We start from the raw sequence: 17,866 nt of genomic DNA, 5'->3' as shown, positions 1-17,866 counted from the left end.
TCAGAGCCTTGCTGACATGTCGTCTCCTCAGTGAAGCCTCCCCTGACCACCACTATATACCTTATTTTTCTATTGTTTAACTCTCCCCATTAGAATGCCTTCACCATGAAGCCAGGGCGCTGTGTTTTGTTCACTACTATCCTCACTACTTAGGACAACCCTAGCTCTTTGTATGAGCTCATAAAATATTTGTTGCATGAACGAATGATATTCCTTAACTTCATCCTCACAATAAACTTTTGAAGAAGGCATCATTACTGTCTCCATTTTATAGCTGAGGAAACTGGGATGCAAGGAGGTTAAGTAAGTTGAAATGAACACTGAACCTGAGGATATTTGTTGAATAAATTAATGATGAACTGAATGAGTAAAGGAACAGGAAGGATTGTGTTTGTACAGTAATGATGCCTTTGGCCTTCACCTCTGAGTCACACTCCAACCCTTGCCTGGGGGCACGAGCTGCAGACACACAGTTTTTTCTCTGGAACTTTGGGAGGCTCTGGGCCAAGGGCCTGACATGAGCTGCCCAGAAAAGAACCCCCGATCTTTCAGCACCAGGAACATATTGACAGCCTGACCTGCTCAGCCTGGTTCCCTGGGGAGGCTTCTGCAGCCAGGTCAGTCCATGTAAATAGAACGAGAAGTCAGCCTTAATTCAGTCTTGCAGACAAGGTCAGCTGGAAAGACCAGAGCCTTCTAGCCTACGAAATACAAAAATACAATTATAAAAATGCTTAGAGGCAGACACACGTACCCACAAATGCACCTTAGATTCCTCTGTTTAACACAAACATAGTGTTTCTTTCTAGCTCTGATTTCTTCTCCCACTCTGGGGAGGATGGCTCAGTGTAACAGACAAAGGCACAAAAAGCCTTGGTCAGCAGCGACCCGTGCCCCATGGGCCACTTTTATATGACATTCAGTCCTTTCTCCTTAGCTTCCTATTGGGTTTGTTGTTCTGTTGGGTTTTTGTTTTGCTTTGATCTCAGCCACCAAAATATCTTCATCTCAAGGTGAAATGCCCTCCATTCTTCCAGACTTGACTCAAGCTCTGCATTCTTTTAAGGATTTTAAAATTAGCACGTATTTTGTGCCGACTCGGCACAGAGATGAAGACAACTCTGTCTCTCCACTTGGACAATTATACGCACCTCAAACTCAACAAAAGCAAACTCTTGGTTCTCCCCTAGGTCAGTCAGCTCCTCCCTCAGTGTACCCCATCTCAGGGAAGGCACCAGTATTCATCCAGGGGTCCAGTCATTCTTGATTCTTCTCTCTTGCAGCCCACCTCCAAGCCTGTTGGCCTTTCAAAACTATATCCTGAATTCTATTCTTCTTACCTCCCCAGCACGACCAGCCCCCTCCAAGCCACAGCACCTTTTCCCTAGACTGCCGTAACCATTGTCCCACCAATCTGATCTCCAAACAGCAGCCAGAACGAGCTTTCTGAAAAGCAAATCGGAATTCACTGCTGTTTTGAAAACACTTCAAAAGCTTCCTGTGCCCTCACTGTGTGTCCTAAGTCCTTGAGCTGGTCTACCAGGCCCCTGCCCACTCTCCACCCCATCCTGCCCCATTCTTCCTTTGCTCTCTGGGCTCCAGCCATGCTGGCCTTCGTTCTGTTTTTCTAAAAAGAGCTATGTTCTCTCCGGCCTCTGAGGGTTTACTCAAGACCACCTCCTTGCAGAAGCCTAACTTCCAAGCTAGTGGAGGTCCTGCTGTCTTATGCTACCCTCACTGCATTAGGCACTTTTCCTGCAGAGCATCTATGAGTTTCTGATTACATATATATGTGTAGGATTTCTGTGGCTAATGTGTTTCCCACAGACTAAGCCTGTAAGGGAAAGGACTTTTGTTTTCCACTACTGAATCCCATTGCCCTGTACAATGTCTGGTTCATAGCAAGTACTCAATAAACATTCCTGGAATATTGTTTGTGGAAAGAATGGATAAATGAAGCCATATGAATTGCAGTTTGTATAGTAGTTAAGCATTCAGACTCGAGTCATACAGATCCAGGTTGAAATCTAGGTTCTGCTCCTTTACTAGCTGTGTGACTTCAGGTGAGTTGTTTGACCTCTCTGAATCTTAGTCTTCAGCTACAAATGCAAGGTACTATTCAGGGCTGTTGGGGGAACTAAATTTTAACAATGCAAGAAGAATGAGTGTCACGTTTAAGTGCTTAGTAATGCTAGCAGGTATTATTTAGCATATAATAGGCGTATAACATGTTTGTTGGATTTAAATTTATAGGAACTCAGATGGGAGTAACTGCAGAGAATGCCCTGAAAATATGCCAGAGAGGAGGCTGGAAAGGGTCATCCCTGGAAAGCAGTCTGGGACACAAGGTTTTTCTTTTTTTTTGGGGGGGGTAGATTGAGGAGCACCTGTTTTGGGTTTAAAATCTGCACCCTTCCCACCCCCAGTTCAAAGTCCAGTCTAGGTCCTGGATGACCCTGAGTTTAAAAATATTGTTGCTTGGTAAGTCTCCACTTGAACCATTCCTATCACTGTTGTGGGGAACGGGGAGAAAAAGCAGCTCATCAGGGAGATAGTGGTTTGGTGTGGTGGACACAGGCCCTTTTTAGTTGAGGTGATTGGAGGACAGCAAGTCCCTCTGAGCTGACGGGTGTGTGCTCAGTCAGGGTGGAAGCAAAAGGCAGGGCCTCCTTAGAGGAGATGGGAGTAGAGTATCTGAGGACTGAGTGTTCTGGCAGCCCTAGCCATAATTCCTCCTGACAGATTTACTTCTTGGGCCAGGTCAAACACCTCCTCTTTGATCCATTTAGCAAACATTTATTGAGTCCCTACTTTGGACCAGACTAGGCTGGGAGGTAAGCCATGGCCCTTGTCTTCAAGAAATTCAGTCCAGTGGAGGAGACAGAAGAATCAGACCAGAATGCCAATTTGCATTTCATTTCTGCACTGCAGCCTGTATAATTTCTTTGGTATTCCCCCCGCCCCCCACATTTTAGTATATGAACAGCCGAAGAAGCAAGAATAATTTCAGCGCAGTGCTATAGTTACTGGACCAAAAACACAGCTGGAAGGGAGGCTGTCTGGTTGAGCATGGGGGAGGAAGGACTTGGTTTTGAATGAGGTGCACCAGGAAGGTGCCCAGGCATGTGCAACCATGGCATGGCTGCTGTTCTACCACTGGCACGTTCGTATGAACAAAGTGCACGTCAGAGGTAGCAAACTAGAAAATGCATTTAAAACAGGGAGCATCACCACCTAGAAAATCATTGTGGACATTTTGGTATATATCCTTGCCAGCGCTTCTCTACTTTTAATGCTCATACAAATGCCCTAAAGAACTGACAAAATACAAATTCTGATCCAGTAGGTCTGGGGTAAGGCCTGCTATTGTTTCCAAAATGCTTCCAGTTGATGCAAATAGTGATGGTTTCCAGATTAACTTGAGCAAGGCTGTAGATGATATATGAGTGTGTGTATATTTTGGGTTGTTTCCAACTTTTCAGTATTATGAATGATGCTGCAGTGAATCTTTGCCTATAGATTTTAAAAACATTTGTCTGATCATTTCCTGTATATAAATTCCTAAAGGTATATCACTGGGTCAAAGGTGAAACATATATATTAATAGATATTGCAATTTTTCCTCCAAAAAGGTAGAACCAACACAGATCCTTTCTAGCAGTACGAGTGCCCAATTCCCCACACCAATATCAACACATAACTTTTGCCCATTTGATAAACAATAGTACCTGATCATTTTTTTCAATGTGCATTTCTTTGACTAGTAGTGAGGCTGAGTATCTTCCATATTTTCATGGAATTTGTCTATCTCCTTTTGTAAATTGCCTATTTGTGTCCATGCCCATTTTTCTATTAGGGTGTTTACTTTTGTGCTTACTGACTTGAAAGAAACTTTATCTGTCAGGGAGTTAACTCTTTGCTAGCTACAAATGTTGTGTGGGGATGCTTCAGGCACGTATTTAGATAAGGCTGAGTTCTAAAGGGGAAAGAGTTAAAGGAGATGGGCCAAGTGCTGTAGAAGACCATGATGGGTTTAAACTTCCAGGCTGTCATCACTGCAGGTGCTGAGTGGCTGTGCTTGCTTAGCATCCTCGTTGCATTACAGCCCTCATTCTAGAAACTTGGGTGGCTGCACATGTCAGGCTGTGTGCCCTCCCTTCCACTGGGCTGGATGAGCACAGCTTATTTTGATCCCAAGACTTCCTTTAGATTCCAACCACCTTTTCTTTATGTTAACACACATTCTTATGTTATTGTCAATTTCATCGAGGTCTAATAACATCTGTAACCAAAATTGAAGGAGGAGAATTTTCCAAAAATAATCTAATGTCCATCTGGAAGAAAAACAGGGGACTAGCACTAATTTTGAAAAATGAAAAACACAATGATGTGGGGACTAGCTGTGTCAGGTAACAAAACAAAGCCACAAAAATTAAGTGAGTAGTTCTGGCTTAGATAAGACAGGCAGATGAATGAAATGGACTGGAGGCCCGGAAGTATATTCTGTATTTATAATAACTACTGTGGTAAAAAGGAGGCATTACAAATCAATACAAGGAGGAGGGTGATCTAAGTAATTTGGAGGAAAAAAACCAATTTAGACACTCACATTAACCATACAGTAAAATATTTTTAAAAATAAGAATCTCAAAAGATAGTAAGCACATGGAACCAGATTGATGGAGAAATCAGAGCTGAGAAAACCACAGCCCAAGATGCCTGAGTCAAGGGTTGTTTTTCTCAAGAGAAACCTGGACAGGTTTTAAGCTCTGAGTCTACAAATAAAAAAATCAAAGTGGCAACAGGGCAAACATCAGGGTAATTAGATAAAAAAACCCATTAGCAAAGCCTCCTCCTTCAACAACGGGTTAATACAGAACCAGATAGAGTATCTTTAACAGTTTCTGGGGAAATTTTTTTTTTTATAGACACCATACCAGGCAAAATTAAAACTGAGAGTAAGTGTAAGAGAAATATTTTCAGACTTACAAGAATCAGAAAGTTTGAAATCCTACGTGAAAAAATTTCACAAGGGAGAACTCCACCAAAGTAAAGGACTAACATGCGGCACGAGAAACAGCGGCAGTTGAGTGCAATCCAGAAATGAAAGCAATGAAGAAAAAATTAGCCTTATTTGAAACTGATGCTTGACAGATTTTTCATAAACATGTAATTAAAATGCTGTTTACTGGTTTTCAATTTTTAGAATGAAAATTTACAGTAACAGAACAGAAAGTATTAGAAACCTTGACGATGTGAAATAACAACAAAAAAATGGTAGTTGGAGGAGGGATCAAGGAAGGTGAGCTAATTTCTCATTCTTTATGGAGAGTAATCAATAGATACTGCCTCCGGTGATAAATCAAGAAATAGATGTTTAAATATATTGCTTAAAGTCATGAGGGAGCTCCAGAAGAATTAAAATATCTAACAAAACCAAGAGGTGCAGTAGGAGATCATATAAATTGACTAAATCCCACACCTTTTATTGTGAGGAGTCACCAAGTACCAAGCACCTACTAAAGGTGCAACCTCCTGTTTGAAGATATGACGCTCACTGCCTGAAGAACTGAAATCAGAAGCTCCTGGGAATGAAACTGGAGTCGAGGAGAGGAGATAGGAAAGCTCACCCTTTATTTTGTGTCTTTCAAGACTGTTTGAATTATTTTTATTATCACATGCATCCATTTGTTTTAAATAAAAAAGTTATATTGATAACCATTTAAGAAATTATGGCACATCTATGACAGAAGAGTATGTAGCAGCCTAAAAAATGAGGTACTGGAAATTCACAATATACTTAAATGAAAAGGGCAATTTGCAAAGATATGAGTTAATATGATTGTAGTTATATAAAAAATAAAGTTTATATACGTGTGTGTATATTCATAGGAAATGCCCAGAAGGATGTAGATTGAATTGTTATGACTTTCTCCATGGAGTTGGGGGGCAGCGACTTCTATTTGAAAGATTTTTGTTGTTTTTAAAAACATAAATTAACTGTGTAATTTTAAAAGTTTGTCTTTATAAAAATTAAAGTACTATTAATTCTTCACAGAAAGTTAGGAGAATTACAAAGAAAGCAATCACGCAACTTCACGCTTGGTGTGTTTCCTTCCAAATATTTTTTTCTCAATACATCCAGCTATAGGCAGGTAGTGGTGTGAGACAATCCCTGGAGTCAGGCAGACCTAGGAGTGCCAGGCACTCCACCGCATTCCAGTTGGGAGCCTCAGCCCTCACGATCAGCCTTTCCCATCTCAATAAATGACAACTTCATCCTTACAGTTGCTTAGGCCAAAACTCTGGGGTCAACCTTGACTTTCTCTCATCCAGTACATAAGCAAATCCTCAGTTTGACTCCCAAGATATAACCAGTATTTGGCCACTTCTCTCTACTTCTGGATTTCTGCCCAAGTCCTCCCAAAGGCCTGGGAGTGGACCCCCACTTCCCCTCTGACCTCACCCCCCCTAACCTCTTACCCCTTGCTCCTGGTGGTATGGCCACACCAGCCTCAACACATCAGGCACATGCCCACCCAGGGCCTTTGCTCCACCTGCTCCCTCTGCCTGGGCGCTGTCACCTCAAAGACGGTCAGTTAAAATCCCTCACCAGCTTCAAGTCTTTTCACAAATCTCATCTTTTCAGTGACGCTTCCTATGACCACCCTAATAATCAAGCCTTCCCTATGTACCTAATGCCTCCTATTCTAATGACCCCCAATCATGGCACTTACACTTTCTAAAAACTACATTTATTTTTCATATGCATCATGTTTCATCCTACTAGAGTATAAATACCCAAGGTCAGAAGTCTGTTGTTCATTGATGTGACTCGCACATAGCAAATGCCCATTAAGTATGTGCTAAGTGAGTGGATGAGACCAAGTTTTCTTATCTACAAAATGGGCATAATAGGACCCACCCTGTACACTATTGTGAGGATTACATGAAAAAAAATGTATTTCAAATTAGTTGCATAGCAGGGTCACCTAAACTCATAAAGGATGATTAAGGATGGCTTCTGAAGGAAATATTTCAGTGGAGACCTAATGAGGAGTTAGCCAGCTAGAGAGGTAGGAAAGAATGTTCCAGAATAGCTTGTGGTAAGGTATGGAGCTGAGGATATGGTGAGGCATGCACAAAACTTAAAGAGGATACTGTGTCATGGCTGGAGGCACGGGGTGAGGGGTGAAGATGAAAGATGAGGCGGGGACCTATAGCCTCAGAAACCGGTGGAATTTGGTCCAACTGTGACAGGGTCATGTCTGCCAACAGGAAAAATCACTTTGGCTGTTATGCTGAGAATAGGTTGGTTGGGGCAAGGCTGGGGCAGGCGGACTAGGCAGAAGGCATGGCAGTAGTCCAGATAAGACAGGGTGACCTGAGACAGAGCAGTAGAAATGCAGAGAACTGAACAGGTTCAAGAGGGAAAGCCAAATGGGCGGGGTTTGATTAGCCGAAAAGAGGGGTAAGGAAGATGCCGGATTAGAAAACAGGGTGGATGGGGTGCTACACACTGTGATGGGGGTCCCTGAGAAGTGAGTTTGGAGGTGAGGGGTGGAGTGACAGTGAAGGGAAGGGTGGCTGACACCAGGTGATGGAAAGGGCAGGGAATCTAGAGCAGACATAACCAGGTGTGTCCCAGCTCTGGCACTTACCTGTCCTGTGGTCTTTGCCAAGTTAATCTAGGTAAGCCTGTCTCCTCATCTGTGAGAGAAGAGGGTCTGCTCTGCTGGGTTGTTCTGAGGCTTAGTGGTCATGTCCAGAAAGTCCTGTGTGCAGCCTGCCTGGTGCAGTTCTTACACTGGTGTTCAAGTGACACTCTGATATTTTGCTCCCTTGAAAATGTTTAATGGCTCCTTCTTTCATTTAGTTAACCATTCTTCAAATTTAATACCATCAAGGATAATGCAATGATGGTGCTGTTTTTCTGAACAAACAGAAATATGCCAGGCACTGAATGAGGTGCTGGGGAAACCAAGAAGGGCTCTGATCCCAGGCCTCGTTCACTCAGCCTCTGAGGGGACAGATGCCAACTCTGGAGAACAGTGAGGGCCGCAATGGAGGCGGCCCACTATAGAGGCTTCACCTGACCGGGACACTTATATACCTTTCCTATCAACTCAAACCCCTCAACTGCTTCCAGCCTACCTTTCTAGCCCAAGTCTCACTACCCCCGTCATGCTGCACTCCTTGTGGCTTCTCCTGTGTTAGCCTCTTTCATGCTTCCAAGTCTTTGTACAAGTTGCTCTCTCCATGGGAAATTTTGTCATCCTACCTTTCAAAAGTAACCTCTGTTCACCTTATGAAGCACTCAGAATCCAGCTTCCATCACCTCCTCTAGGAAGCCTTCCCTGACCCCGCTGCAGGGTTAAGTGCTACCCCAGTGCGCCCACAGCCCAACGGCTCATCATGATACTCTACAGTCTGGCCATTGCCGACACGTATTTCTCTTCCCCACTTGTCTTGGGTCTCCTGCATCTGTGTCCCCAGAAGTTCCATGGTTTGACAACCTGGTAAGACATTTCTGATCACCAGTGGGGGCCACAGGGCTCAACAAGTAGATACCGCCATGTGTCCAGGGGACGGAAGGCCACACCATGTCCAGTATGCACAAGAACCTTCACTAGCCAATTTCCTTACTGCTACAGCCTTCACTGCCAGCAGTGCCATCCCTCTCCTTATAGCAGGGGAGGAAGAGAGGGAGGTAAAGGGAGACGGGGAGTGTAGCTCCTTGAAGGGGGAGTCCCAGGACCCCTGACATAGCGCCTTAGAACATCCTAAGGACGAGGAGAGGCAAAGGATATGTATGCTTCCAGGGAGCGGTCCTATGTGCGGTGCTCTTTACATGCGGTTTGCAACTATGTCTCTGAAAGTGGGCACTATGCCAAGAGCCCATCCTGTCACAAATACTCAGCAGGAAATCTCCAGAACTTACCCCTAGGTATTGGCTTATACAGTCCAGACTCTGGTTCCAGAAAGAGCTGAGACAGAGGCCCAGTTTGTAAGAAATCTGATTATTCAAATTTATTACCATCAAGAATTATGCAATGATGCTGTAGTTTTCTTAACAAATAGAAAACAGACTGTGTACAACAGTGAACTCTACAGCACTAGCATCCACAAGGTAAAAATGAGTGTTTCATCCAACATTACCAACCCTGGATTGTTGATCTTGACCGAGCCTCGCTAGATCTGGAGAAGTCTGTTTCTCATCCCTCGGCTACAACAGCTATGCACCCTTCCCCGCCCCCACTTACCTATCTAGATAGTGCTGCCCAGAGGAAGAGGCCCTCTCCCTGCCCCTCAGCAAGCCGAGATTATAAGGGTTGATTATAGTACCATTGAGAGAAGTCCAGTAGTCTTACCACATTGGTTTATGAGGGCATCTTGAAGGAGTGGAAAAGAGCGATTCTCATGGGCTTTGAAAATAGCTGCAAACCAGGGAGGAAAATCATCTGGCCCCTTTTCTGAGGGCAGACATGTGCTACCAGGCCCACTGGCCTGGACCTGAAGGGCCAGCCGTGCCCCTGCTGGGCCCTGAGGTGTGCAGGGTGTGGCATACACCCTGACCTGTGCCAACTGCCTTGGCCACATGGCCAGACCCACAGCCTACCAACACCACGCCACACTGCAATGCCGGGCACAAAAGCACGGCTCTACGGGCCCAGAGGTCAGCCTGGCAGCTCCCCAGAGAGCCCCGGACCCACGGAGCCACCTCCCCTCTCAGGGGTTTGAAGCAGAGGCCAGGATAGGACTCTTTTTTTTTTTTCCTTTTTTGATTTTTTGTTTGTTTGCTTGTTTTTGTTTTTTTCTTTGCTTTTTTTAACCTTTGCAAACATGATGGTGATGAGGAATGCCTTGCCAGGCTCCCCCAGATGCGGCTGTGGTTCTGGGCTGTGAATGTTAAACACACACTGGAACAGACGACTGGGGCTGAGTGTTTCCTCTCTCCTCCCGCCCACCACTGTCTGTGGGGCCTAAAATAAGGCTCTTAAGGAAAAACAAAACAAAACTTAAACAAAAAAAAAAAATGTTCCCTGCATTTGGTTGAAACAGGATCTTGTCTGAAGGGCTGGAAGAGCAGCGGATTAGTGAGGCCCCCCCGCTTAGGCTGGCAACCCCAGCTCCATACACACGAGGAAGGCATGTTCGTCCTTCAGCAGTCAAAGTCATACAAAAACAAGGATCCAAGTGAACTCAAAAAAGAAAATAAACTACACCCCAACCCCTACAGTGGCCCATTCTGCAGTTAAGAATTTGCAAAAGGGAAAATCAGAGGGAAGAGGCTAGAATCCCTCAGTCTACCCCACTTAATGTATAAAAAGGAGGCTGTGCCCCATCCCCACCCCATGAGAAGAAGCATGAGAAATGCGGCAGCAAAACAGAGAGCTCGGAGCGGGCTCTGGGTGGACCTGGTGGACACAGAGCGGCTGTGGTGCCCACCTGCCGGCCCACCCATTCGCCCAGGGCGTTTCTGGGCTCTCTGTTTGGTGTGGCAATGTTCCTGAAACGCTGTGATCCCAGTGGGCTGTGCTCTGCCAGCAACGGCATCCGTGCAGGAGGGCTAGACGATGGTCGGTATGGCTCAGAGGAGCTGGTCCCCTCCGGAGCCCCCAGTTCAGGGCAGCGGAGGAGAGGGGGACGGTAGTTACGTTGCATAGTGGTCAAAGCTGCCGAGGTACTCCAGGGCTGCGCGGTAGCACAGCTGGTACTGGTCCTGCCGGGACAGGGGGCTGGGTCAGCGAGGGCAGTGCCAGCGGGTACCCCAACACACTACCAAGGGCACTCACACTGCAGCCGGTAGGCCATGAACTCAGCCACTGCTGGCCAGGAGCCGGTGTTGGCACGTGCCCAGCACCTGCCCCAGGTAGTGTCAAGAGAACCTGAAACAATCTCTAAAGGCTCCTCTCTCTCCCTTCCGAACTGCCCACATCCATCTGCTGTCCCCCTGTGCACCCGATAAGGACTGTGTCCAACCCCAACTGGAGCCAGACACACCACTGGTGCTCAGTACAGAGCTGCCGAATGAGCAGCACAGCCCACTCCTGCGGCCCCAGGGTCCCAGGCAGAGCGGGCAGTGGTCCATGTTGGCAGCATGTGCCCACGCCCCGGCCCGTACCTCTGTCTGCACCATGGCTGGTCGCTGTGTGCGCAGCGTCTTCACGGTCTGGAACATGTCCACCACACCCTCGTAGCGCATCCGCTCCAGGACGATGCTCAGAGTGATGAACACCCCGGTGCGGCCCACGCCAGCACTGCTCAGGGACAGTGTGGAGTCAGGGTCCTGCCGCCTGGCCTGCAGATCCCCCGCTCCTGCCTAGCCCTCCAGGGGCCGGCCTCACCTGCAGTGCACCGTGATGGGCCCGTCCTGCCCAAACTGCTCCTTGGTCTTGTGCACCTGCCCGATGAAATCGATGAAGCCCTCCCCCGTCTTGGGCACGCCCTGCTCTGGCCAGTCTGTGAACTGGAACTGCCGGATAGTCCTTGACTGCCCATCCTGGGAGAGGCAGGCAGGAAATAGGTTTAGTGCCTTGGGCTGCAGCCCCACCAAGCCAGGAGGGGAGGACAGTGATACAGGTAAGCACCCTGGGAAATGGGCTCCACCCCGCCCCCACTTCTCACAGGAGCCTCACATTACTGCAGCTGGAGCTAGGGCCCCATGTAGGCAGCCCCCACCCCACATGTGCTCAGGCGATGACAGACACGCTTTCATGCAAATACACATGTTCCCCTGTGCACACTCACCCGGGCATCCGTGACCTTGAATTCACGCAGGATATACTGCGGCATGTTGTATTCAGCCATTGGGTCCACAACAAAGTACTGGTAGCGAGCAGAGCGCTCTGCTGGCCAGTACTGGTGGCATTTCTCCTGCGGACAAAAGGCCCAGCCCCCATGATCAGGTAGGAGGAATGGGGGAGGGGAGCTCCAACTTTCAGAGGATTCTGGGGCAGGACTCCTCAGGTGGTGATACCGGGGGGTCAGAGTCTATGCTGATGGGAGGCTGGGTGTGAAAGGAGGGAAGAGTGTGATCTGAGCGGGGTCCTAAGGGACTAGGCAGTCTTGGGGAGACTCTGGGAGCGAAGCACCTCCAGAGGGGGTGGCTGGTGTGCTCCCATGTATGAGAAGGGCCCTGGGGGGTGGGCTCACCCTGCCCATCTCCCGAAGCCTGGTCAGCATGACGATGATGGTAGAGTTGTGCTCCCAAAGCATGCGCCAGAAGTCCTCGGTGCTCTCTGCCAGAGGCCCCTGCGTGGCTATGTAGGCCTTCTGCTGTCTGGGGTGGACATAAGACTGGACATGCTGGAGGTGCTGTGCTCCCAGAGTGTCCCCAAGACTGCCTAGTACCTTAGGACCCTGCTCAGATCACCCCTCCTCCAGAAAGCCCACTCTGGTCTTCTGGGCTGACCCTTCTCTGTTGTAGCCCCAGACAGCCAGATGCAGGCCTAGGTACCCATAGGGCCTGGGGCAGACATGAGCGTGCTGACCTATAGCCATCCAGGAAGCTGGCATTGATATAGTCGGAGCCCTCCACACCCCGGATGGGCTGCAGACACACACGGGTCAGCTCATAGGGCATGATGTTCACCAGGCGGTTCTTGAACTTGTTGCAGGGCAGGTTGGCGCTGATGAAGCGGGATGTGTGTGCCTTGGAACTGGCCAGCAACTAATGAGAGGCAGAGGCTGGTCAGGCCTGGCGTCCCGGGGGAATCACCTCCACGACCCAGCCCAGGCCCACCTCTTGGCTCACCTTGAACTCGAGCTCCATGGCGGTCACACTCTCCCCGGGAGGCACTTGGCCCAACTTCTGGATGTGGGCGTAGAGGTTGCGGGCAGGCACCTCGGTGTGTCCACACGTGGCAGCCTCCAGCAGCGCCTCGTGGATGAACACGTATTGGTCCTCTGTCTGCACCATGTAGTTACGCTGCGATCGCATGCACGTCACGTGGCCGTAGATGTCGACCGTCTTTTCATGCTTCATACGCTCCAGCATGGCGTCAATCACAATGAAGCAGCCCGTGCGGCCCACACCCGCGCTGCAGGACACGGGCTTGGCTTGGGGCAGAGGTCCACCCACCTCCCCCTCCCGCCCCTCTGGTGGCACCGTACCCCCTTACCTGCAGTGCACCACCATGGGCCCTGCATCTAGCGGGTTGCAGGCCTTGACCCGCCGCAAGAAGGCCAGGATGGGGGTTGGGTACTCGGGAACTCCATGGTCTGGCCAGGCCATGAACTGGAACTGACGCAGCTCCCGCTTCTCACTGGAGCCACTCTGAGGCGAAGGGTGGGGAGAAACGGCGTTATGGAGGAGTCTGTCTGCAACACGCTCAGGGCCGACTGACCGGGCGCTGGCCAGCACAGCACACTCACACACCTCCGAGCCCGAGCTCCACCCCCAGCACACACCACACTCAGAACACTGTCCTTATGGGTCTGGGCGGGGACAAGCACTGGGGCAGGGCCATACCTTGTGGAGTGCGAAGGTGCGCACAGTGTACGTGGCCAGCTCCACTGTGTCCAGCAGAGTGACCTGAATGAGGCCGTAGGTCTCAGTGCCACGGACTGGCCAGTACTGATCGCACTTCACCTGCAGAAGGACAGGCAGGACAGAGTGCAAGGGTGTTTGGAAACGTCCAAAGGCTCAGGGGGTAAAAGGGCAGGGGTCCCGGGACAGAAGCAGTGGGGAGGGCTAGCCTACCTAGCTACAAGAACCCCCAGACCCAAATTCTCAGACCCACTGTGCCACCCCTCAAATCACATCAGGCTCTCATGCTACGTTGCTACTCCTGCCCTAGTCGAGGAAACGAGGGCTATAATTGAAATTTATTTATTCATGACCAGATACACCAGACACATTTTCTGCCAAATTTACCCGTAATGTTTATGTGCCATTTTCAAGCTCTGTAAATTTTACGTTCCAGTCAGTGCTTTGCAGTGCAAAAGCAGATAACAGCAGCTCTTTCCACTAATTAACTTAGGAGATGTGTTAATGCCCTAGGAACACTCCAGCATCTGGGGAACATGTGAACATCTCAGGAACATGCCAGCAACTGGGCAACATATTAACATTCTCAGAAAATGCAGCATCTGGTGCAACATATTAACATCCTGGGAACCCACTAGCATCTGGGGACGATGATAACACCCCAGGAAAACAATAGTACTTGGGAAGTCCCTTGAGAAACTTCTTCGCACAGGGACGGAAAAAGGTGCCCAAAGTCCCCCGGTTGGCTATTTCTGATCCCACCTCCTGGCAGGCCCTGCACAGTCTTACCCGGGACTTCTCCTCTAGCCGTGTCATCATGACCACGGTGGCCGTGCGCTGTTCCCACACCATCCGCCAGAAGTCGCCCATGGTCTCAGGCAGTGGGCCCTGTGTGGCGATGTAGGCATTCTGCTTCCGGTAGCCATCGATATAGTTGGCATTGATGTAGTCGCTGCCCGGGACACCTACAGACAGCAAGGGGCATGGAGAGTACTGTCCCAGGGCCTGCAGCCCCGCCCACCACACCTCAGCGCACCCGAGGACTATGGGCCTCTTCTGTAGGATGAACTGTCACCCCCACCAGCAAGGAGGAAGACAGCAGGGATGGGAGGGGCCTCGGCCCTGGCTCACCATCGATGGAGGTAAGGATGACGCGTGAGTGGTCATAGGCAATGACATTTGCGTAGCGGTTCTTGGGCTTGTTCACCTCCAGGTTTGAATTCTCCCACGTGAACTGCTGTCCTGGGTCAATGGACTGTAGGGAATGGAGGAGGCAGGTGGAGTGGTTTTAAGTGCTGAGGTCTACCTGCTGTCCCCAAAGGGTGCAGCCTTCCAGGTGCTGCCAACACCCAGCCGCAGCTCCTACGCCACAGCCAGCCCCTCTGGCCCATCGTGCCAGTGAAGGGTGAGCACCAGCTGCCCCATCACCCGTCAGGAAGGTGACCATGGTACCAAATCCCTTTGCCTGGTAGAGTGCTCAGGGGTGGGGCGGGGGCAGGGCAAAGTCCCTCAGGCCCTGCACTCAACTAACAAGATGAGCACAGACAAGAGGAAGCAATGGTAGCCAGCCCTGGACACTCACTGCCCCACCTCGCCCAGGTCACCTTCTACCTCTCTGGCTATTTCTCTTCCGTTTTCTCTCCTTCCCCCTGCGCTTTCCATAGGCAGGTCACAGCGCTCCTCCAGGGTGCATTCCCAGGCCTTCTTCGAACTCTACAGCCTTTCCTGGGTGATCTCATTTGCTCGCAGGATCTTACCTCTAGGAGCTGGAGCTGCCCATAATCCAACTTGCAACTTAGTCTCCCCTGAGCCCCCGTCTAAACAGCCGGCAGCCTTTCGGACATGCCCACCTGGAGGCCCCATAGGTCCTTCAGTCTCTGCCCTGGCCACGCTGAGTTCATCTGCTTCCTTTCCAAATCTGCACAACTCAGATGCCACTGGGACTTAGCCTTGGTGAGGACACCATCATCCATTTACCTGAAAGTCCTGGCCAGAACCTGCAAGTCGCCCTCAAACCTCCTGTGACCGTCCCGCTGGTCACCACATCCCGGGGCGCCGCCCACCCCTCGGCTCTCTCCAACCTGCTGCCACTGGCCTTGGCCAGGCCACCCCCACCCAGACTTGGCCTCTCCCTGCTTCTTTGCATCGCCCCACTCCATCCTGCAGTCAGAACAATCCTTATACAACGCAGACGTGATGGTCAATTCCCTGCTCAATGTCCTCCATGGCTCCTCCTCGCCTCCTCTGAGACGGTGACAGTAACAGCTCAATCCTAGTGAGAACTTACTGCATGCTTGGCACTGTTCTAAGCACTTTGCAGGTATTCCCTTACCTAATCCTCCCGTGAAGCAGGTTCTAGTATTATCTTCCTTTTACAGGTGGAGACAATCCTGTTCTCAGCATAGCACACGTTGTGGCACCAGCCTGTTTCTCTCCACAGGACAGTGCACGCACTGCTTCTGCGAGTTCCTCCAGCACAATCCACCCCTCAGCCTGCTTGCGTGCTGTCAGCCTACCTTCTCTGCACGTGTGCCACATTTACTGCTAGGGCATATTGTCCTATTCCATGTTGACTTTCTGTCTGCACTGATCTCCCCACTGGTTGAGCTCCCTGAAGGCATCTACCTCCCTCTCCCCAGCAAGCAGCACAGGGCACATGGCAGGAGCTTGACAATGCATGACGAATGACCACGAAAGGTACAGAACTGTGGGATCCTAGCTGAAGGAAAGGCCCCCGTGGGCCGGGGTAGCCAGAGACTGTTTCCTGCAGGAGAAGGGTTTTGCAGGAAGGCTCACACTGGTGGATAGAAGTGGGCAGAAGGTGGAAGTGGGAACACTGGGAGCCTGGACAGGGAGACGCAGAGCCTTGTTAGGAGGAAGGGCAGGTGTGGGACATAGGACTGAACATGTCTGGGCTGGCGACCATGGAAGGCCACCCTCGCCAGCTGAAGAACTGAAGGCAGGGAGCCCAGCTCACGGGATTTGTTACCCTCGGAGCAGGGCCTTATGCAAAGCAGGGTCCCAGTGGGTGCTCCACAGGTAGAGGCAGCATGCTTTCCTCGCAGCAGACATGTTCATCAATCTGCCTGCCAAGCTCAATTTCCTCTGCAGGAACCTGGCCCACAGCCCTCGGAAGCTGCCTGGCCCACAGCCCGTGGAAGGGGAACCCTGGTGCCTAGGGCACCACAGACAGCTGAGGGTGGACATCTGACCAGAGAGGAGCAAACTCCAGACTGAGCCAGCCCCGCACCAGGAGCAGGGGAAACGGCAGGGCTGTCACAATGACAGCTCCATCTGTGCTCGTCACAGCAGGCGGGGCTCTACTGATCACATCCTTCACTAGCAAAGCTGGGCGGCCTTGAAGCCCTCAGACCCCAGGCTGAGGGAGCAGTGCCCTGAAGTCTGAGCCCCCAGCAGGGAGGAGTCAAGGCCAGAGTGAAGTGAGTATGTGGAGGGCCCTGAGCAGGAGGGTTTGTGCAGCCTGAGCCGAATCCTGATTCCCATCTCTGTGATCTGTGCAGCTCTGAGAATACGTGAGCACACGTGTGTGCAGGGCACAGGCTGTCAGGCAGGCCTGGGTGTGAGTCCTGGCTCCATTTACTCATTAGCTGTTTGACCTTGGGCAAGTCACTTCCCCTCTCTGAACCTCAGCTTCCTCATCTGTAAGATGGGATAATAAAAGTACCCATTTCACAGGGTTCTGGGAAGCACTGAGTACAATGAGGTATGCAAAGTGTCTAGCCCGGTGCTGGCCTGCAGTAAACTCTTGATGCTAGCCATTATTATTGGGGTGTGTGTGTCCTTTTGCCTGCCTCTGTGAGCATCTGGGCATGTGTCTAACTGTCTAGACCTGAGGTGCTGGAAGGGCCTTGGCCACGCCCAGCACCTGAGTAGCCAAATTCCCCACTTGCCACTGCTGACCCCTCCAATCTGTGCTCTGGGGAAGCCTGGAGCCCCTCACCCATATCTGGGACCTAAGGCAGGACAGGAGCAGGCATGGGGCTAGGCCTGGGTCAGGTGGTAGGGGGTGTGGATGTCTCACCTCATACTCCTGGGAGAACTTGAGGCCATCGTTGGCTTTGAGGCGCTCAATGTTGTCTGCTAGGTCAGTGATGGGGATGGGCGGGTGGTCTCGCATACCTGGGGGAGTGGGGGCACACACAGGCAGAGTTAGCATGAGGCTGAGAGAGGTGGTAGAGACAGCCCCAATGCATGTATGTGCACATGTAAACGTGTGACCATGGAGCACTCGGCACTGGTGGCATGGAGACAGCGGCACATGCGGCGACAGGGATGGCAGAGCACACAACGGCTGGGGGGAGGGGGGCAGAGAGGGAGTGTGTGTGCCGTGAGCATGTGTGAGCATGTGTGCGT

At 50.3% G+C, this 17,866-nt stretch overlaps 1 protein-coding gene across 22 annotated transcripts in view; it reads right to left on the bottom strand.

The window, feature by feature from the left end:
* Positions 1–9,004: 9,004 nt before the first annotated feature.
* The window catches only part of PTPRF (protein tyrosine phosphatase receptor type F), a 101,306-nt gene continuing 92,444 nt past the window's right edge, over positions 9,005–17,866 (bottom strand). For all 22 annotated transcript variants that reach the window (XM_074334576.1, XM_019751126.2, XM_019751123.2 and 19 more), the window contains 12 exons: positions 17,535–17,632; positions 14,624–14,747; positions 14,282–14,457; positions 13,475–13,594; positions 13,125–13,279; positions 12,758–13,043; positions 12,495–12,673; positions 12,157–12,283; positions 11,752–11,877; positions 11,349–11,503; positions 11,126–11,261; positions 9,005–10,723 (listed from right to left, as the gene is read on the bottom strand). In XM_074334576.1, the coding sequence (XP_074190677.1) occupies positions 10,655–10,723; positions 11,126–11,261; positions 11,349–11,503; positions 11,752–11,877; positions 12,157–12,283; positions 12,495–12,673; positions 12,758–13,043; positions 13,125–13,279; positions 13,475–13,594; positions 14,282–14,457; positions 14,624–14,747; positions 17,535–17,632 (1,751 nt within the window). In that variant the 3' untranslated portion in view covers positions 9,005–10,654. The remainder of the gene's footprint in view (positions 10,724–11,125; positions 11,262–11,348; positions 11,504–11,751; positions 11,878–12,156; positions 12,284–12,494; positions 12,674–12,757; positions 13,044–13,124; positions 13,280–13,474; positions 13,595–14,281; positions 14,458–14,623; positions 14,748–17,534; positions 17,633–17,866) is intronic.

This window comes from Rhinolophus sinicus, linkage group LG06 (genome assembly GCF_036562045.2).
Source record: "Rhinolophus sinicus isolate RSC01 linkage group LG06, ASM3656204v1, whole genome shotgun sequence".
NCBI classification, from domain to species: domain Eukaryota; kingdom Metazoa; phylum Chordata; class Mammalia; order Chiroptera; family Rhinolophidae; genus Rhinolophus; species Rhinolophus sinicus.
The sequence above is the reverse complement of the archived record's forward strand: the minus strand, read 5'-3'. Positions and strand labels throughout refer to the sequence as shown.